Below are 22,548 nucleotides of genomic sequence, written 5' to 3'. Positions count from 1 at the left end.
TTTCTAATAAATTTTGCATTGTGGTTGATCTAAGCTTACTGAAGTGAACGTACGGATACAATTCAGCCTAAATTAGAAGAAACATTTGCAACTACACTTGTATGAAATTTTTATCGTTTCACATTTTTTCAATAGATCGAATCAGGATGAAACCTTCGACAGCTATTGTTTGTTTACGTTTGGACATAAAAACATCATAGCGTGTATACAATGCAAAAATGTGTTTAGTACACACTTAGATTTTTTCACGAGCTCGGCTGTGCGAATCTCGGTTTTCCGATTTTTAACCGAGACTCAGCTAAAAATTGTCCGGTTGCTTAGCAACGAAGCATTGATTTGCTGATACTCGGCTTTTATTTGCTGAGATCCCAGGAAATTTGAAGGCCGACTACTCGGCTGTGCGGATCTCGGTTGAAATAAGCCGAGATTTCGGCATTCTAAATTAAGTGTGTTATAATCCTGGAATATTAAAATCTTAGTATCATTATTCGTTTTTAGAAAAATTCAAACTGTCCGGGCAATAGAGGCTGTTAGTCCGGCCATAGAGGACTTCCCCCTAAATATTTTTCATTATTTCTTGGACAAACTGTTAATGTACCATCAAAGTATATACACCCCAACTTTGAAGTTAATTGGAGTTAGATTGCGATAGTTAATCAATAAATACGTACATATCCTTTTTTTGACGCCATTCTCTGACATCTCTCCAGGTCACATGCTGTTGAAAAATCGAAATATACAGAGATCGATCTCAAACTTTGGGGAAATTGTTATTCAATACTGAAGAAATCAAGTAAAAGATTCGAGAGGAATTTGGCAAACTTCATTTTTTAACTTTTTGGCCAGCTGTGGGCCACTGTGCGTCGCTCGCTCACAAAGGAGCATGCAACAGATTCAACGGAATCAAAACACTACTCGTTATTTTTAGATGAAATAGAAATCTTTGGAATGGCGCATTCGGATATGAAAAAACGAGTTTACGAATATTTCTTGAAGATTTTTTTTTATTCCTCAACCCGTTTTACTACTACCTCCACCATTCGTGAAACGTTTTTGGAATTAAAAACGGGTTTATTAAAAAGTGTATTGACTGTTTTTTATTGATAAAAATAATCCAAATAGAAATAATGGCATGCTGCATATCTTGAACATTGAACGTTGAGTTTCAGGCATTTGCCGGGTGTTGAATGCAACGATATGTGGAGCAGAATATCAATAATCTCACGGAAAAGATGTGTCAATCGGAATCGCTAAATGCTTTTTTTTCGTCGTTTGCCAGATTTTTGCTTCGACCAATCTTCCTGAAATTGAAAAAGAAACAAAAGGAATGAAATTATTAGCTAATGTAAAAGGTAATAAATGAATAGGGTAACGTATATAACTTGGTGTATACGTTACCCTATTATATATTATCTATCTATTCTACCCATCTATCTATCTATCTTCTATATGAATAAAAATGGAGTGGTGTTTGTATGTCACGAAATGGCTTGACAACTGATGGAACGGATTGACGTAAGTTTTTCACTGTTGCACTCCACAAGAGATGCAATATGATCGTGCGAAGAAAAATTTCGAGAAAGACTCCGGAATAATTGGTGAAACGGAGAAGACTACCCAAGTAACCACGAAGCTATATATGAATACTTTATGTTTGCTCTATAGTGTGCTATCAGATTTTGTTTTAAAGTGACATAACCTTTAAGAGCTTTATAAAGCATAATTTAAAAGTTGGAAAAGGGCCCCACAACAACCAAATTAATGCAATTACTTGGTAAAGCAGTTTTAATGCACAAGCCCTACTAAAGCATTTATGTTTGTATATTTAGGGTTCATGATGTATATTAGCTTAAAATAATGTATGTTTAGGGCTTTGCGTTAAAAAATAAACAAAACAATGAATCCATTGGACTACCTTTCAATGGTTTTCTTTACCAGCCTAATGATTTTTTTTTTGTTGGAATTCAGGATTCGAACCCACAACTAGGATGATGGTGTGCTGGATGCCTGGCGCCGTTGGTGTCCTGTCGTTGGTGCTGATGTAATAAGGTAGGATAAAAGTTCCTTATAAACGTAGCCACTGTGTGTTAACATTACTATTCGCTCAGGTTATTACGAATAGAAAGAATTCTCTTCGGCGATTGATTTCCTGTTCCACACCAAATGAAACATCAATAGAAAGAATTGATCACCATTCTTTCTCGTAGAGGAAATAACAGAACTTAAACCACAAAACAAAGCCCTAGCGCGTTAAAACCTATTTCAGGGGAGAGAAACTGATCGACATTTCCTCTCGCTCCTTATGAATAAAAAGAAAGTCATTTCATTATCTTCCATATCCACAAAACGTAATAAGCGAGTGCGAACGTGCTCGATCGTCTACTTATTTATTACAGATTCGAGTGCGTTTAATGAGGTTATGCAATCTTGTATGACAGCATAACTGTATATTCACTCTAAACGCTTAGCATAATGCTATATTAAAATAATGCTACAAAGCATTTACAATGTTAATCAAATGCATCATTGCTTGACAGTTATTGAATAAAATGCATGATAACATTATTAATGCAAAAATGTTGACTTTCGATCAAATTAATGCAATGGTATAATGCTTGTGGTTACTTGGGTAACGTGTCATTTTGTGTGGGGGATTACATGACGTTCTACAACAGCCTACTTGATGGCAAGACGAAGTTTACCGGGACCACTAGTCATAAATAAAGTTCATTGGCTGTTTGTAATATGCTGACCCTGCAGGTTCGCTTTTGTAGCATTCCGTTTTAAAACTCCACCTAAAGCATCGTATGGTCCTTAGTCATGACACGTAGCGAAAACATTCCACTCTGCAGTAACACCAAAATCTGTTCGCATATGACATAAATTATAGGCTGTCATTTTATTTTATATTGACTACCTGGCTCATCTGAGAAAAAATGATTTTTTTGCAAGCCAGGAATCTTATTTTTGATAAATTGCACGCAACTCGATATGAATAAACGAACTGCAACGTGATTATGTTTAGTAAATTCTGCAATGGCCATGAAACTTGTTAATTCTAATCCGGAAGATTCATCTTTGTAATAGATGGCAAAGGGATGGATTGTGCACTGTGCATTTGCCCAGTGAAAACCCTGAATGGCGTCTTGTATAACAAAAGAAAATTTTTCCGAAAAATCACATATTATTATGCACTCATTTAATTTTAAATTGTTTTTCAAATATTTCAAATAGTTTCCTTGCTGTTCAGCAATAAAATTATGCGGCGATAGCTCGTATAGTTTTTTAGATTTTAATTTCAAAAAAAATATATCTCAAAAACTAAAGAACATACATCGTTGAAAATTTGAGGGTATACATACGTAAGGGAGAGTTGACTGTACCTAAGAGTACACTTCAAGACCGCATTTAAAACCTTTGAGCTGGCAAAGAAATTGTCAACAACTATAAACGCGGTGGTTTCCCGAAAACATTCTCATTGTAACATTGTATTTAGTACAAGCAACCGCTAGAGCAACATACGACGATACGATGACCAAGAGAAGTCTATGGAACTGACGACGTATGATCTCGCTAATATGCTTCATACGCTGTACATCATGTAAAGATTGAACCCACATGGCATATGCTGTCATACGAATCACCCCTTGGCCGGCGATAGAGGAGGAGGAACCATTTCAGTGCATACGATTTTTTGGTACATAATAATGTAACCCACCATAAGGCGGTTAGATCAACTTTTCGTGGCGAGTTATGGGGTAAAGATCTACCAGTGAACCACATAACATATGTGGAACACAGAGGCCACAGCAAGTTGAAAAGTTTGTACCCACTTTCAGCTGCTAGCAAGTGGTATATCTAGTATAGAAGACATCAATATCCAATGGCAATCAATATTGCCAATGGAAACAAAAACCATATAATTCGAGCAATAGCCCGGTTGCTGCAAAGATTGCAAACATTGAGATCGGGGAACGCTGAAAAGCAATGTCTCAAGATAAAACTAATTAAATTTTCATAAAATGTAAGGTACCCCGGGGCAAGTGAGAAACCGGGGTAAGTGGGACATTCCGTCATAGCTCGTTTAGGAAAAGTTTTTCAAGGGGGTATACTTCTAGAAAGTTGAAGATACAATGATAAGGAAAGTATTTAGTACAAACATTATTGTTATTTTTTAATACCATGTGCTCCATGTAACAGTTGTCAGCTCAGCACCATTTTCAACTTGCATGATAAATTGTGACACGTTTCACGTTCTGCATTAGTTCGCAAAAAATAATTGTGTTATAAATCGAATTACCATCGGTAAGCTACAACCTTAAGTATTGTTACAAGCTGCTTAGGGGTCTTCCATTAATTACGTAAGGGATTATGGGGGGAGGCGGAGTTTGAGATTTCTTACGCGCCATACAAATTATTTTTTATTTTCTAACAAATAATCTTACCATGGAGGGAGGGGGGTTTGAAAAATCTCCAAAATTGTCTTACGTAATTAATGGACCGTCCCTTACGATAAACAGGTATTTTGTTTTCATTCTATATGAAAATTTCTATAGTCTAACTTACCCCGAAATATATTTATACCCGGGGTAAGTGGGACTTATCGAAACAAGCACCAAAATTAAAACTTTTCCTACAGGTTTCAAACATTTTCCTAGAGAGTAGCTCTAAAACATTGAAATGAATGATTTTTATTAAAACAAAAATCAATCTTATATTACGTGGTTGTTGAATAGGGAGAAAAAATGACTAATTTTGCTACATTTTTTTTCTACTTTTATTTTCAAAATATGAATTTAAAATTGAATGAATACCGAGATAAAATTTTAAAAAGCATCATAAGAACGTTTACTATACTATTTTTATTGAACTTTATTTGATATTTCTATCAAATCCAGTAGTTGCGGAAAACAGTTCCATCTCATTGAGTGGTTTTCCACCATGCATAACAGTAATAACAAATAACAATAAAATATTTAAAAATTCGTCAATTATTGAAAGTTTACATACTGCATTTCGATTGATAACTTATTAATGATATACATTGAACATGTTTTATACCTCTTTACGCTTTTAGTGAGGAATTTTCAGTTAAAATTAAATGCGATGTGACATAACCTTACATTTATGTTTTCTTCTTGAAACGTTACGTATTTTCTGGTTGATCTCTTATGTACATCACATATGTACTCAAAATTAACAATCTATGATTTATCAATCCTATTATTGCAATGGTTGACTTACTGATGTGGTTTGACGCATGAAACTGGATGTGTCCCACTTGCCCCGTTTAGCGAAGTACATGCGTCTAATGGCTCATTGTCCATCTTTCTTCTAAGGTTTTCACAATTTTAAAATTATTCGATCAAATTCATGCACACACCAGCAAATATGTTACCAAAATGTGACCGTGTTGTTGGATTTGCAAAGTATTGACCTTTTTGAATAATATTGAACAATCTGTCTGAACTATCGTTTTTTTATGTCCCACTTGCCCCGGGGTACCTTAAATGTTTTCTTCCACAATCTCCAATATTCATGTTTCATTACTACAAAATGTGATCTCAGTGAGAATATTATTTCCTGTCAAATTCCTTTTTAATAACGTGAAAAAGTTGTTCTTTTCCAAAATTCTTCCGTTCATTCATCTAAAAATACTTTATGTTAGAAACAACATAGATAGCTTATACATTGACTCAATAATCTCGGATATGAGAGGCCGAAATCTAACTCTAAAGCTGTACCAAAAATATTTATTTTGATTCCCTTCGTTGCCATTCTGCATACGTTATCTTTGATTCAATTCAATACTCCACTGCACTGTGACGTCACGCATCAATTTTGACAGGTACTGGTCCTGTTGTTTACAGTTTGGACTTAGTACTTTTTTCGAATCATTCTTAATTTCGTGAAAGTTTGCTGCGAGGAGAGGTCAAATCCACTGCAGATACCCACGGATCGTATTATTCTATCTTCCTACCGTGAAAAATCGTCACCATCAGCATGCTGGTGATAGAAATGCGAAGATGAAAAAATGATGGAAAAAACGACTAAGTCCGAAACGTAAACAACAGGACCAGCAGCTGTCAAATAAGTGAGGTTAGGCTCGTCATATGCAGCGCTCTATACAATGTCGATCAATGTATTGGTGGTATAATTCTTTTGACATTTCGATGTCCTTATACCAGCATGCAAATATTAAAGTGGGTATCACAACTTTTTAAGCTCGAGTTCCACTTATGTTATGTGAGTGAACCCTAGTCCTGATTGCTTCAAACGAAGAGAACAGGATATTATAGTAATCAAAGGAACATTTTTTAGTCCTTGTTACATTTTTAAACCTTGTTGCAAGTGACAAGTCTCGGGTTTCCCAGTTGCCGAGAATGATCTTGAGACAAGGAAAAAAATGAGTCGAGTAAAATAATTTGTTTTCTAATATTTTATTTATTTAGTTCTCTAGTTTAAAGAAGTAAAGACTAGGATTCTGATACATGGACAATATCGGCACAGAGAAACAGACGTAACACTTAGAAGAATCGCGATCAAAATCATAGTCGCGAAAACATGTACACCCAATGCTAAAAACACTGTAGTTGGCCGATGGACCAACAGGTGGCGGTAGTGTGTAAATGTCAAACACGAACAAAAACGACGCGAGCGCTGCGATTGACCACCTACCAGATATTCGAATCGATGAAAGTGTGACGTCTGTTTGTCTGTGATATCGGTGTAATTTCTTGGCTTTATCAAGGGATCTGATTTTGACCGATAAGGAGGCGCGGGGGCTACCCCGTTTGGCATAAAGTCATTTGGCATAAATCCATTTGGCATAAAGTCGTTTGGCATAATGGTCATTTGGCATAATGGACGTTTGGTATAAAAGAAAAGAAATTAGAAAATTAAATAGTGCTACCTAAAAGAAGATCTGGTGATCAAAAGAAGGGCAAATCGTCGATGAAAATGTTAGTAGTTATAATACTAAAAAAGAAAGAAGGCAAAATTGTCAATGAAAATGTTAGTAGTTACAATGCAAACCACTAGTTTAACAACGTAATGAGAAAGAACAGCCTATGACCAAAAGAAGTGAAAATCACATATGAGAATGTTAGCAATGGTAATGCCAAAAACATAGCAACTCAGTTTTCAATGATTATGCAAAACGTCCATTATGCCAAATGACTATTATGCCAAACGACCGTTATGCCAAATGGCGTCCCCCGGAGGCGCGCCTGTGTAGAATATACCCACCACATTTTTCAAAGGGTATAAATAGCGGAACTTTTTAGAATCCGTTCCTGCGATCAAGTTAGGAATTACAACTGTAAGAAAACCGAATATTTTAACACTTCTCAATAGTGGTAAATTAACACGACACGCACTAAACAAAGGACACGGGATATACTACAATAGATCAAATATTGGTCGCAGTGGTTTATGTTCCGAACAGAAAAAAACCACCATAAAAATTCTTTGTAAAAGTTTATTTTTTTGCCTAATGTTGTTTTTTACTTAAAATATTGTTAATTCGTTAGACTGTACAAAACTAAACGGTAAAACAAATGTAGATTTGGAAATATTACCAAAAATCAAAAAGTGTCCGGGCATAGATGACTCCCCCCTAATTAGTTATTTTTTTATTTGAATAAATTACGTATGATCATTAATTCGGGTAAATGTTCCTAAGGGTCGTCAACTTCATTTAATCGCTCAAAGTTTATTTTTATAATTTAAAACTCGACCTTCGTTCTCCGATATTTATCCGTTCGTAAGTGAAATGCTGGGTTTACGGATTGAGCAGCTTTAAAGGCTCCAAATGGACCATGTGCATAATTGTTCCTACGTAAAGTGTATCGACCAACAAACTGCCGATATGGAAGTCAAACACAACGAGAAACTTCACATCGTATTGGATGGTGTTCCGTATCAAGTTCGTCTATCTTTAGCTAACGAATCTATCATGGTGAAAATACATGACATATCCGAAAACATCACGAATGATGACATTTTTTATTCTTTTATTTGAAAGGCTTAACCGCCATTTTTTTCGCTTTACGGAGCCGACATCTCAAGTAACATTGATAGCTGAATAAGGGATTATCACAGAAGGCCGAATCACAAAAGGCCAAATACATTATAGCCTACAACAAAAGGCCGAATACACACTCAAAAAAATCCAAACGTCATTGCTACGTGAAAAATCACGTAGACCGTTCTAAATTCATTTTATGTCCACTTCACCTGACTAAGGTAATGATTACTAAACCATACATAACCACCAAATGGACACTCGGTGATTGTTACTGAGATTACCTATCACACTGACGTGAAAATCACGTAGGTACCTAAATTCGGGTCTACCCCGTTTGGCATAATGCCATTTGGCATAATGCCGTTTGGCATAATGCCGTTTGGCATACAGTCGTTTGGCATAAAGTCGTTTGGCATAATAGTCGTTTGGCTTAACAGTTGTTTGGCATAATAGTCGTTTGGCATAATGGTCGTTTGGCATAATTTGAAAAGGAAGATACTACAATGGTACAGTAATATCCGGGACCATAATGTGCGTCAGAAAATATCATGTTCCTTCTTTTTTTTTTCAAACAACATGGCATTGGACACATTTTTGTTATGTTTTGAATAATAATAGCGCTATAATACCCCGGACATAATGGCATCGGGAACCATGTATGATGCAATTCCAAAAGAGCTTTATTAGATGTTGGTTTCTTTAAAAAATGAAGATCTACAGTATGTCCTATTAAAAATTAACAGCAGAATGTACGATCGGGAGCAGTTTATCAACAGTCGCTTTGCTTAATGGAAGGAATTTGATCAAATTCAACGTTTTTCACAATTATGCCAAACGGCTGTTATGCCAAATGGCGATTATGCCAAACGACCGTTATGCCAAATGACATTATGCCAAACCTATTATGCCAAACGGCATTATGCCATATGGCATTATGCCAAACGAGGTAAACCCCTAAATTCATTTTGACATTTGCGTATCGCACGTACAATCAGTATAGGCCAGGGGAAGTGGTTCACCTAGAGTGAATTTCTGTCAGAGAAAAAGTAGATTTTGTATGAGATTTGACAGAAAAATGAATGACAAGTTCATCCACTTCTCCTGGCCTATTGAACTCGAATGCTAAGATGGCGCCCGCAATATTTTCGATAAACTTTGGGAGCTGCTGAACTTCAAACCTCATTTAAGATTGATTTAAAGGTAAATATGCGTAGAATACCGAAGAATCCTGTTATTTCATACCTAATTTAATATCAATTACTGCATGTAAAGGCTACAGCAAAATCGTCCAGTCACAAAATTTGGGAGCAACATATCCAGTGTCACTGGACTCTCTGTTTGAAATGCTTAGATTGTATATAATAAATACATCCATCTTTAAAGTTTATTTACAGTTTTCGAATTGGGAAAAAGTTTACTTCAGAAGTCTGTTAAAAATAAGGGGCTTCTATTTCAATAAATGTAAATAGAAAACAATGTAGGATATATTGAAACGCTTCGTAAAAGCTACGGGAAAATCCACGTAGCTTTACGGGTAGCGCCGGTGGAACAAGCGGAGTTCAATAGTTCATGCGTTCATTCTGTGCTACCAACGATTCACGTAGGTGCTACGTGAAAAGTGCGATGGAAAAAAAATCACGTATGTTTTCACGTAACAATGACGTTTGGATTATTTTGAGTGCACAGAAGGCCGAATCACAGAAGGCTGAATCACGAAAGGCCGAATCACAAAAGCCGAATCACAGAAGGCCGAATTAGAGTTACAACCCTAAAGAATAAAGCTTGGATATGAAAAGAACAAGTCCATGCTTTGTTAAATGCAGTCATGTCAGTAAACAGTGCAAAATTTACATGCGGCGAAGCCGCATTGAGCTTAGAGAAACTGAGGCAGCAGAAGGCCGCCGAAGTCTCCGATATCCGAAGGTTGTGCATAGCATCTATTCGGTGTCATGCAAAAAGCAAATCCAAGCGTTTGCCCGGTATAATGCAAGCATAGGATGTTTTTCCTTTTTTAGGTCCGACGAGCAACAGCGAGTTCCGACAGCAAGCGTTTACCCGGTATAATGCCAACATAGTCTTTTAGGGGTGATCGGGGCAATATGAGCCACCTAAAGAAAACGTCGTGGAATGCAAAGATAAGCAGAAAAAACTATCGTGTAAATGCAAGTGACTTGTACTATAACATGTTTTCTTCCACATGTTATGTCGATAATTTATGTTAAAATCAACTTGATTTTTGTTTAGGAACGTTTAAAAAAAAAACATGTTTTTCTGCGTGTTCACCAACCATATTGGGCATTATGAGCCACCCAACGGGGCAGTATGAACCACCTCATTCAATCGTATGATTTTTATTTAAAACAATATAGAGAAAAGCTAATGATAAACAGTATAATATAGAAAAGGAAATTCTGTTAGCTTTGCATGAAATTATTACTTCTAGCGGCTTATTTTTGACAGAAATGTTACATATAGTAAACAGACCACATAATTCTAGTATTAAATTGTGACATTTGGTTCAACCTATTCTCTAGCAAAGTGTTCCACTTGTAATGGTGCACTAAGATTACTATGCAGTAAAAAAGCAGTCTATCTTTAGGCAATTCATGTTTATGTTTAAAACACCGTTTGTCCCTTCACTTTTTAAAAAATATTCTGTTTTCCAATAGTTTTGTTTACGACTAAATTTAATTTCGCTCACGAATTGCTCAGTAGCGGTTCGTTTTTGTGTTACACGGTGCGGAAATCTGTAGTGTGACTGATATGCGGTTACTTTTCATTATGGGACAATTTGACTTGCTGTTTTTTTATAATGTTTCCGAACAAATCATAATATCTCACTAGTGCAGCTGAAAGAGCATTGGAAGATACCGTAAACGTACCATATTTGACGCGGGTCCAAACTTGACGCATTTTCTAATTAATGTTATCATAAATTAATTCTAGATCAGACTAGCACTCAAAAATGTATTGCTTAATCTTTATTTACATGTTATTGAAGGATTCCAATCGAAAAAAGTTTATATTTGATTGATAATAGTTAAAAAATAAAATTTATTTGAAAATGCATCCGACAAGTGCGTCAATTTTTTCATTCCTTAGTGAATGTGCTAACTATTGTTGATCAATTTTCGTGAAATTATTGTGCTGTTTGACAGCAATATAATCAACAACAGTCAGTAATATTATTTTATTCATGAATTGACGTCGAAAGTTTTCTACTTTTAAGCTTTAAGACATATTGTTGTATGAAAATCTTGTGCGTCAAGTTAGGCACACAATGTTCCTAATTATTTGCTATTTTGTCAGCATGTTTTGTTGAATCGAAAATAGGAAAATAAATATTTATGGTGCTTGCATTCAAAAAATCCGTCCGCAGAACAATCCGAGGCTTTATGTAATCGGATGTAAAGGGTCATCCATAGATTACGTCACGTTTTTAGGAAGAGGAGGAGGTTCAAGGAAACGCAACGATTCATACAAAATATTCGCACTTTTCATAAAATAAATGTGGCCAAGGTTGAGAGGGGTTGAAAATTGTACAATTTATCGCGGTTTATGGACGTCCCCTAATGTTTCAAGGAAGCTTCAATAAATGCGTCAGGAGGTGAGGTGTAGCTTCAATGATTTGTTTCGTATAATTTATACAATAGGGGGTGTGTCCATGAGATACGTGTCACAAAAACATACCATTTTCTACAAAAACCCCGCCCATTCGCCCTACTTCACACTTTTTATATGGAGCCTTCAAAAAACTTGTATGATTCGTCACATCTTGCAGAACACCTCCTTCCCCCTAATAACATGACGTACTTAATGTATGACCCATATATGGTTCTCGATCTATTTCGAGGCCCATACTGCCGTTGGTTCTACGCATATTTGTCCCGCGGTCCATAAGGGTGACATAGAACATGGGACAAGTAGGCGTAGTTCACGTGTTATAAGTAACGAAGATTATCAAACGGCCATTTTTGGAACCGATTGTTTTCGTTCTAGTTTTTGACCAATTTGTCCTTATTTTAGCAACTACCTTCCCCGTTCCAGCGCAACATAGTTTTCAAATCTTTCCCTTGTTTAATATCACGACGAAGATACATTAAACTAAACAATAATGCTTAACTATGGATTGAACTCAATCGCCGGTTTTACTTTCTACACTAACTAAACACATAGCTAAAGTGACTACCGGATGACGTCATTCAAAACTTTTTCCAAAGGTTCTAACTTTTATGTCCTCTCTAAAACGCTTTTTTTCAATTAATTGAACTATTGAATACTGAAACTGTTGTATATTTTAAACTTTAGCAATTATTTGTAAGTGCGTCAAATAAGGAACATAATGCGTCAAATTAGGCACATTGAAGAATTGATGCGTCAATTAAGGAACCTAATGTGTTCCACAAAAAGTCAATCAAACATGAAGAAAAAATCGTTTAATATTTTTTTACTGATTTTTCCCTAATTCTATAATAGTTGAGCTAGCATAGATTCAAATTTCAACAAAATCGGATAGATTTAGACGATTTGACAAGTGTTTGAATTTAGAATTTTCTTAACCGCGTCAAATATGGTACGTCCACGGTATTATTAGAAGTTTCAATGGATTGGTACACGGGGAAAAATTCTGTGGTAAAAATAACCATTTTAGCTGACTACGCCCATTCTTAAAACTACCATGGAAATTCAGACCAATTTACTATGTTTACGGTACACCCCACCGCATTACTGGTACATTTGACAAAAATAATTTACAACAATCTGATTCCAACTACAGACATGGTAAAATCAGGCGCATTTATGGTCTGCTGAAAAATGCCGGTGCGAGCGCTTAAGTTAACACCCTAAAATGGTTACTTTTTATCGTACCTTTTTTTGCGTTATCGTTACTTTTTATCGTACCTTTTTTTGCGTGTAAAATTTATCAGAATAATAAATATAATGGCATTAATTGAAAACTACCAAAATTATAAGCTTTTCATAACAAAAGACAAATTTGTACATTTTTGTGAATATTTCGTGTTTTGAAACGAATTTTCTTACGGTTTTCATTGTGGTGGCTATTTGAAGCATCCTCTAGCGGATCACAATGACACTAGATATTAAAACCACAGACAAACAGACGTCACACTCTCATCGATGTCTATCGACCACCTTATTAACTGTCGGTTCAAATTTATGGTAGGTGGCCAACCCACCGCCCACAGCGCTGGCATCGTTTTTGTTCGTGTTTCACGTTTACACACTACCGCCACCTGTTGGCTCATCGACCAAACACAGTCATTTTAGCATTGGGCGTACATGTTCCCGCGACTATGATTTTAATCGCGATTTGTTCTAAGTGTTAAGTCTGTTTGTCTGTGTTAAAACACTGTTTTTGAAATCAAATCCGGGGTGGCTCATATTGCCCCGTATGTTCATATTGTCCCCATTGCCCCTACGCAACAAGCAGGAGAATGATTGCTGAGATAGGGTATAACAAGTGTTTAAGGTGATTGTAGAACGAAGCCACACTTCAAATTTTCAAGAGCACAAGACTTGATAACCAAATAGCGCTCCGCGAATTCTATCCAATTTGTCACTACCAACAAGCAAGCAATTTGATTGATTTTCAACGCGAACTCTTGTCAGATTCTCCAGTCTCCAGAATAGTAAGTTTACCGAGAATACTTTTCATCGTACAGTGCCTGTCCGATTTTGACTCGGTTTGAATTTGGCAACACGGAAATCCATGTACACAAAAATGGATCATGGTCAGTCACAAACAGGGATGGGAAATGTACTGTAGCAAACATTTACCACCTCGACATTCACATTTTTCTACACGACCATCAAAATCCAAAGCAAACCATGACCGTTCAAAACAAAAAAAAATGTCACGGCTCTTCAAAACTGTAATCTTCTTCGTTTGAATTTGTTTATCGGCATTTCGGTCTATTTTGCTCGAAGTAAGAGGGAGCATGGAGAAGAAAGCAATGAATACTAGATGGATAGATACCGTAAGGGAACGGCGAGAGAAATTGGATTAGATGTTGAAGAGGGCATACCATATGAAACAGTATTACTTGAAACGTCACTTCCTTGTGGCTAACGTCCCCTATGGGAACGGCTTGGGTGTGTTTTGAGAATGACACTACCAAGACAGCCAAAAGGAAGGAGGTTTCAAGCGCCCTAATACTGTTTGGCGATCAAGCAGGTTCTATCGATCGATGGCTTATATTATTGGGGAATCATTACACAATCATGGATGGTTTGTCCATATCATGTGTATTTCTCCCCGATAAGCCACACACATGACCATTTAATTATGAACTGCGTTTTTTGTTTTTAGCCGTTTGTTATTTTATATACAAAGGTATCGACCGTGATAATTTTATTTGAATTTGTTTATCGGCATTTCGGTCTATTTTGCTCGAAGTAAGAGGGAGCATGGAGAAGAAAGCAATGAATACTAGATGGATAGATACCGTAAGGGAACGGCGAGAGAAATTGGATTAGATGTTGAAGAGGGCATACCATATGAAACAGTATTACTTGAAACGTCACTTCCTTGTGGCTAACGTCCCCTATGGGAACGGCTTGGGTGTGTTTTGAGAATGACACTACCAAGACAGCCAAAAGGAAGGAGGTTTCAAGCGCCCTAATACTGTTTGGCGATCAAGCAGGTTCTATCGATCGATGGCTTATATTATTGGGGAATCATTACACAATCATGGATGGTTTGTCCATATCATGTGTATTTCTCCCCGATAAGCCACACACATGACCATTTAATTATGAACTGCGTTTTTTGTTTTTAGCCGTTTGTTATTTTATATACAAAGGTATCGACCGTGATAATTTTATTTGAATTTGTTTATCGGCATTTCGGTCTATTTTGCTCGAAGTAAGAGGGAGCATGGAGAAGAAAGCAATGAATACTAGATGGATAGATACCGTAAGGGAACGGCGAGAGAAATTGGATTAGATGTTGAAGAGGGCATACCATATGAAACAGTATTACTTGAAACGTCACTTCCTTGTGGCTAACGTCCCCTATGGGAACGGCTTGGGTGTGTTTTGAGAATGACACTACCAAGACAGCCAAAAGGAAGGAGGTTTCAAGCGCCCTAATACTGTTTGGCGATCAAGCAGGTTCTATCGATCGATGGCTTATATTATTGGGGAATCATTACACAATCATGGATGGTTTGTCCATATCATGTGTATTTCTCCCCGATAAGCCACACACATGACCATTTAATTATGAACTGCGTTTTTTGTTTTTAGCCGTTTGTTATTTTATATACAAAGGTATCGACCGTGATAATTTTATTTGAATTTGTTTATCGGCATTTCGGTCTATTTTGCTCGAAGTAAGAGGGAGCATGGAGAAGAAAGCAATGAATACTAGATGGATAGATACCGTAAGGGAACGGCGAGAGAAATTGGATTAGATGTTGAAGAGGGCATACCATATGAAACAGTATTACTTGAAACGTCACTTCCTTGTGGCTAACGTCCCCTATGGGAACGGCTTGGGTGTGTTTTGAGAATGACACTACCAAGACAGCCAAAAGGAAGGAGGTTTCAAGCGCCCTAATACTGTTTGGCGATCAAGCAGGTTCTATCGATCGATGGCTTATATTATTGGGGAATCATTACACAATCATGGATGGTTTGTCCATATCATGTGTATTTCTCCCCGATAAGCCACACACATGACCATTTAATTATGAACTGCGTTTTTTGTTTTTAGCCGTTTGTTATTTTATATACAAAGGTATCGACCGTGATAATTTTATTTGAATTTGTTTATCGGCATTTCGGTCTATTTTGCTCGAAGTAAGAGGGAGCATGGAGAAGAAAGCAATGAATACTAGATGGATAGATACCGTAAGGGAACGGCGAGAGAAATTGGATTAGATGTTGAAGAGGGCATACCATATAAAACAGTATTACTTGAAACGTCACTTCGCCGTTCCCTTACGGTATCTATCCATCTAGTATTCATTGCTTTCTTCTCCATGCTCCCTCTTACTTCGAGCAAAATAGACCGAAATGCCGATAAACAAATTCAAATAAAATTATCACGGTCGATACCTTTGTATATGTAATCTTCTTCTTCCCAACGTTTTTCAAACCCGAATGCGAAATGACTCGAGCACAGTGGTGACGTGATTTTTGCGGTTTTCGGAGTTTTGCATTTTTGCTCGATAAAATTGAACTTGTTTATATCAGAGTCGATGAATGGAGAGTTGCGCGAAGACTGAAACCAAGTCTACCTATTGAACTGTCAAATCGTCAACCTATCGAGCAAAATAAACAAACACGTTTATGGGCGAGAGAAGTATTGTTAACGTGACGAAATAAAAAAAAAATATTGCTACAGATTAAGTTACGGTGTAATACGATGATGTAACAAAATAATTGCTCTTTAGGGCCTATAATTTGTGAATGAACCCCCTTCTTGTTACATGTAATGTAACGGTAATGTAAGTAAACTCTCTCCATCAATGGAAATTTATAGCTCCGTTTCATAGTTGAAATGCAACTGAAATATAATAAACTATACAACATTGGAGAGTTTGAAAACTATTAGTTATTCAACCCAGATTTACGCTACAGATGCGACTGTTTTCGGTCAATTCCCAGAGGGCAAACGGCTAAGAGAAATTCATTGTTTTTTTCAGTTGCTCGTCGCGCGGAAACCGAAAAAGATCAAAATTTCGAGTTCATGCTGTGTGTTGTATGTGTTGTTGAAATTCTCTATGAAACATTTCATTGTTATTACTTTATAATTACAAAACCAGAGATCAATTTCAATTTCGTTCTTTGCGTCTTTGTAGAAAAAAACATTCGAATTGAGAGCGCATTTGAGTAAAGTCACTGGAAAGCGCAAACAGTAAAATAGGTGACCAGAATAATTAAATGATTAGTGATTGGGGAACTTGTTGCCAGTTCTCTTTGCGCAACTCTCCATTCATAGACTCTGCTATTGAACTGTCAAATCGTCTACCTATCGAGCAGAATAAACAAACACGTTTTGAGACGAGAGGGGTATTGTTATCGTGACGAAATTAAAAAAAAAAGATTTACAATTAGGTATGTAACGAAATAATTACTCTTTAGGGCCTATGATTTGTGAATGAGCCCCCTACTTGTTACATGTAATGTAACAGTAATGTAAGTAATCTCACCCCATCAGTGGAAATATATCAATCCGTTCAATAGTTGAAATGTAACTGCAATTTAATAAACTATTCAAAATTAATTAGTTTAAAAAATATATAATTGTTATTCAACACAGACTGACGCTATAGATGCGGCTGTTTTCAGTTAATTCCCTTTGGGGCGGCAAACGGCAAAAAGAAATTCACTGTTTTGTCAGTTGCGCGGAGCGGAAACCGAAAAAGATCAAGTTTTTGAGTTCAAGCTGTTTGTCGTATGTGCTGTTGCAATACTCTACTAAACACATCATTGTGATTACTTTATAATTACGAAACCAGAGATTAAGCTCAATTTTGTTCTTTGCAATTGATAAACAAACATTCGAGCTGAGAGTACATTTGAGTGAAGTCACTTGAAAGCGCACACAGTAAAATAGGTGGCCAAAATAATTAAATGATTTGTGATTGGGGAACTTGTTGCCAGTTCTCTTTGCGCAACTCTCCATTCATAGACTCTGGTTTATATGTATCGCAACGGAATGATTGTGCTCTTGCTATTGACGCTGATAGATTTCAATTAGTTGAAAACACAAGCGAAATATTAGCGATTGAATTGGCTGCCCGAAAACGGTCATAGAGGAGAGACAAAAACAGTCAAGCAGTGTGTGAACCGTTGGCAGCGCAACACCTGATGGTATTGATGCTGCTGCTGCTTTGTGTTTTGGTTGACTGGCAGAATCAATGAACTGTGGTAAATAGTGGTCACAGTTCCCAAGCCTGGTCACAAATCCTGTTAATCTTAATGATTCTGTGGGCATTCTTAAGGCTTACCATATTCAAAATAGACAAATTTAATTCGTATTAATTATTACGGCGATATTAAATTCAACGGTTCAATTTAGACAACATGTTTTTTTTTGCATGTTGCCAATATCGAAGAGGCACTGTATACCCTTCAAGTTTTCGCGAGGTTTTTACACTTATGTTGTACAAAATACAACAACACGACTACTAAAGCTCCAATTATAGAACTTTTTTTTTATGTGTCAGAATAGACCAACTGACACACCCAAAAACCACTAACCATACACTTTTATTCAGTTAGTAATGTTACTTGTGCATCTTGTCCCGCTTACCCTTCTGTAAAAATGTCCATAATATTGTAGAAAACGGAGCTGAATATATGTGGCTTTCCCTAAAATTTATTTTACAATTTCGGCCTTCTGTGATTCGGTCTTTTGTGATTCGGCCTTTTATGATTCGGCCTTTTATGATTCGGCCTTCTGTGATTCGGCCTTTTGTATGTTTCGGCCTTTTGTGATTCGGCCTTTTGTATGTTTCGGCCTTTTATGATTCGGCCTTTTGTATGTTTCGGCCTTTTGTGGTAGACCCCTGAATAACGGCTTATTCAGCTAAAATGTTATTTATACAACCTCTTCTAAGTCGAATAGGCTGTTATTCAGCTACTAATGTTACCAGGGATGCCTCTTTTAATGAATTCCCAAAATAAAAATCCCTTCCCGTTTTTATAAATAAAAAGGTTATCAAATTACTCCAAAGGATCCGCGGTTAAGGATTAGGCAACGCTGAGAAATTCCTGCAATAGTGTACAATTACCAACATGGTTTTCCGTTACTTACATCGGTGGAGTCATCACTGGCGTATGCATTATCCAAATTCTTTTTTGAACTGCTGTTGGAAGTTGTAGAATCTTTCTTATTGGCAGGTGGTTTGCGTCCTCGGCTACTGGTACTTCTGCGTCCAACTGTTGCGGAAGTCTCATCTTCTGCAGCTAACGCAAATAAGTCTGCAAAGTGTTTCTGGAGCAAAATAAAAGTAAAAGACACAAATGTTAAACCATAAAAAATCTCGAATAAAGATAGAATGACCAAAAGCTAATTATAAATGTATTTCTGCAATTTCTCATAGTAATAGGCTTTTCTGCACGGAATTATGCAGTGTCCTTATAGTCACTACATAACTGAAATCAATGGCAATACGCAACACTTTTTATTACGTAAGTGTTTTGAGCTATGTAATAATTCATTACTCAATAATGTTCAGGAATTGCAGAGTAATGGTGGTAATATATAGGAATTTTTAATGACATGAATCATTTTCGCAAATCCCGACACGAATGCCAAACGAATGGTAAAGTGTCGCTAATAAATAATAATAATAATAATAATGAATCATTTTATCAGATGCTCATTGTTAATTTACTAAAACGCTACTTATAAGGCCAGTTAAAAATTAAGTAAAAGTGAAAACTGAAAAAAGCAGTTTTCTCTGTTAGAATTGATAAAAGAAACTAATTTTTACAGCATATAAGTCGTGAATACGATTTCATAAAATGCTCCTTCGGCTTCTTCTCCTCCTTTTCGCTGATTTCTTTTTCGCTGGCCCCCTGATTTCGATTTTGTTCTCAGAATTTTCGTAACACATACACTGCTAACACTATTATGGGGCACCTTGTGACGATTATTAATCACTGTGCTCCACACGCATTTCAATTGAAAATTACCCATAATAGTGGGTGACCCATGATAGTGTATAGCTTTTGAGAAAAATGTTTTTTTTTTCACAAATCTTCTTATAGGCATACATTGTTTAGTTCCACAACAACCGAAAACAGTCCAAAACTTGTAACGTATCAAACTAACTCTAGTTGTACAAAATAGAGAAAAATGATAATTCTTACCTTTTGAGTATCTGTGCTATGGGCAAACGCTTGTTGCAATGATCTTTGCATTTCATTCTGAACGTAAAGGCCAGTACCAGTACCATTGCCATGACGACAACTTCTTCGGAAGTGTTCTAAGTGATTAAGTATCTAGAATGGAAATCATAATAGAAAAATGTAAGATGAAATAAACCTGTACCAGTAGCGCAACCAGGATTTGGTTCTTTGGGGAAGGGTTTTTAAACGTAAAGATAATGTATTTAAGAAGAGTAAAACGGGGGTAAAACTTTCGAGCAGGATTATTTAAAAATATTTCTAAGTTAACATTAAAATAAATCAAACAACATTTGCACTCAAACTTTTCTCGTGCATCTTAGTTAACCCTCAAAGCCCCGGGACAGACCTTTGTTTTGCAATCTACTGGTGCTCAGAAATAAATAAGTTTAACGAAATGCGGTTTTCACTATGATCAATGGGATGAGTTTCAAACCGGAAGTTCAAGTCTGGACATGTTTTTCAGCCGGAAATAAGTGTTCCCTAGTCACATATTTTACAACTTTAACAACGAAACCAATGTTTAAAGATAAGTTTTACCACTCTTATGGTGGTAAGCTCCATCGAAGTTAATACGCCAATCGCGTATTATCCTCGATTTTACTATAGTAAAATCGAGGATAATACGCGATTGGCGTATTAACTTTGATGGAGCTTACCACCATTATTAATGTTCTAATCCTCTGAGCAGAATCTCAATAGCGAAACTTAAAAGTAGATGGAGTTCCGTGTACCTTTTAATTCCGCTCCTAAATGCTTATCTTCGACAGATACGCGTATTTCGACTACCACTTACAGTCTTTTTCAGTGTCAGTTACTCGTATCCAGTGGATACGAGTAGGGGAAATGGTGGAAAAATGAACAGGGGTGGTAAAATGAACACCGTGCCTTTTACCGAGAAAAAATAAATTTCGATGAATTTTTATCACGCACGGACGATTTAGAGCATAAATCTAAGTGTTCGAGTTGATACGTAGGTTAATTAAAGTAAAAATATCAACGAAAACTAAGATTTTACAAAACCACGTTCGAAAATTCGAACTGACGTAACTTTTAGCTCGGAAGACTTGAGGTTTTTCAGTGAGGTGAATATCGTTATGATTCGGCCAGATGGTCAGACAATGACAATGACAGAAACAAACATATATAATTGGCAAAACTAGGCATCTGATCGCTCAAATTTCAAGAAATAACTTCAGCGTTGCTATAAGAACGTGCTTTTGTTTGTATTGCATATTTGTATACTTCGGCCTGATGAACAGACAATGGCCAGTTTCTGAAGTCACTTCCGGTGATTCAGGGAACATACATGAATAATAGGTACATGTAAAAACATGTAAAACATGTAAAAAGCATGTTCATACAGCAACGCTGAGGTTGTTTTATGAAGTTTGAGTAGTCGCATATCTAGTTTTACCTTTTATTCATGTTTGTTCCCTGAATCACCGTCAGTGACTTTAGGAACCGGCCATTGTCTGTTCATCTGACCGAAGCATCTTTACGTAAAAAAGCATGTTCTTACAGCAACGCTGAGATTATTTTCTGATGCCTGAACGGTCGCATGCCTATTTTTTCAATTATCTATGTTTGTTCCTGATTCATCGGAAACAGGCTTTGGAAAATTTAACGATCATTGACACACGAACCATAATTTCATCCCATTTATCCGCCTGCATTCATACAACAAGCATGACATATATCGTTCATTAAAAATAACGAGCCACGAACGAAAACAAGCAGACACACCACTAAAGAGACTAAATTATAAAGAGACGAAATCTGATCATATTCAAAATAAATCAGCTAGCAACTATGCCAAATCTATTACGCAGCACTGTCAATGTTAAATCCCACGCTAAAAGGGAGTCACAGGTTTTATGTGTTGAATTTTCACAGGTTTGGGTAACGAATGAAAAATTGACTGAATGTGTGTAAAACCAATGTAATGAGTAGAGCATTCTTTATGCAAAGCATGAAAATTGCAATCGACACTCATGTATTCAGAAAATATGCTACTTCAGAAGAAGCAAAATTTTCGTGGGCGGTAACATTTTTGTGTGAGCCGTTTTCAGCTTGTGTGAAAAAGTGTTTGACAAGTGGTCGGCGTTAAGTCAGAGTGGACCAAGTGACATTTTTCATATTTTGAGAAAAATGGGTTTAAAGTCTAACGCTCTGTAATTTTTGAACTCGTTTTAATTTTGGTTCAATATTTCTACCCATCTTTGTGTTACTTTCAAACAATATAATGTGAAGTGATAATCACGAAAAATCATAATCTACACCTCTGATAGAACGGTTTTTTGATGGGCTATGTGTACTTGGTCCACTCTGACTGAACTAAAAACCACCGTTCAGTGAGTTGGTTCACTCTGACTGAACAATTTCTAGGAAAATAACAATCATTTAATGCTTGCATGGTCAAACTGGGTGCATATCTCTAAGATAAACAGATTATCAAGACCCTTCGACAATCGTATCGTAAATTCTTCAATTATCCATATCGTCAATCCCGAAATCAGTGGCATTTTGATGGCTTGAAAATTAAGGTTTTGTAGGGTCAGGGCATTGAAGACCAGAAATATTCAAATACGCGTTCAGTCAGAGTGGACCAAGTGAAAATCTTGAGTACCAAC

The 22,548-nt window shown here is 36.5% G+C and overlaps 1 protein-coding gene across 1 annotated transcript in view; it reads right to left on the bottom strand.

Moving 5' to 3' along the window:
- Positions 1–1,070: 1,070 nt before the first annotated feature.
- Positions 1,071–22,548, bottom strand: part of LOC5569987 (integrator complex subunit 3 homolog) — an 85,414-nt gene continuing 63,936 nt past the window's right edge. Inside the window, exons 10-12 of the mRNA XM_021844319.1 lie at positions 19,880–20,011; positions 18,819–18,998; positions 1,071–1,301 (exon numbers count right to left, since the gene is read on the bottom strand). Coding sequence (XP_021700011.1) covers positions 1,251–1,301; positions 18,819–18,998; positions 19,880–20,011 — 363 coding nt within the window. The 3' untranslated portion in view covers positions 1,071–1,250. The remainder of the gene's footprint in view (positions 1,302–18,818; positions 18,999–19,879; positions 20,012–22,548) is intronic.

Source organism: Aedes aegypti, chromosome 2 (genome assembly GCF_002204515.2).
Source record: "Aedes aegypti strain LVP_AGWG chromosome 2, AaegL5.0 Primary Assembly, whole genome shotgun sequence".
Taxonomy (NCBI): Eukaryota; Metazoa; Arthropoda; class Insecta; order Diptera; family Culicidae; genus Aedes; species Aedes aegypti.
This window is presented reverse-complemented; position numbering and strand designations above follow the sequence as displayed.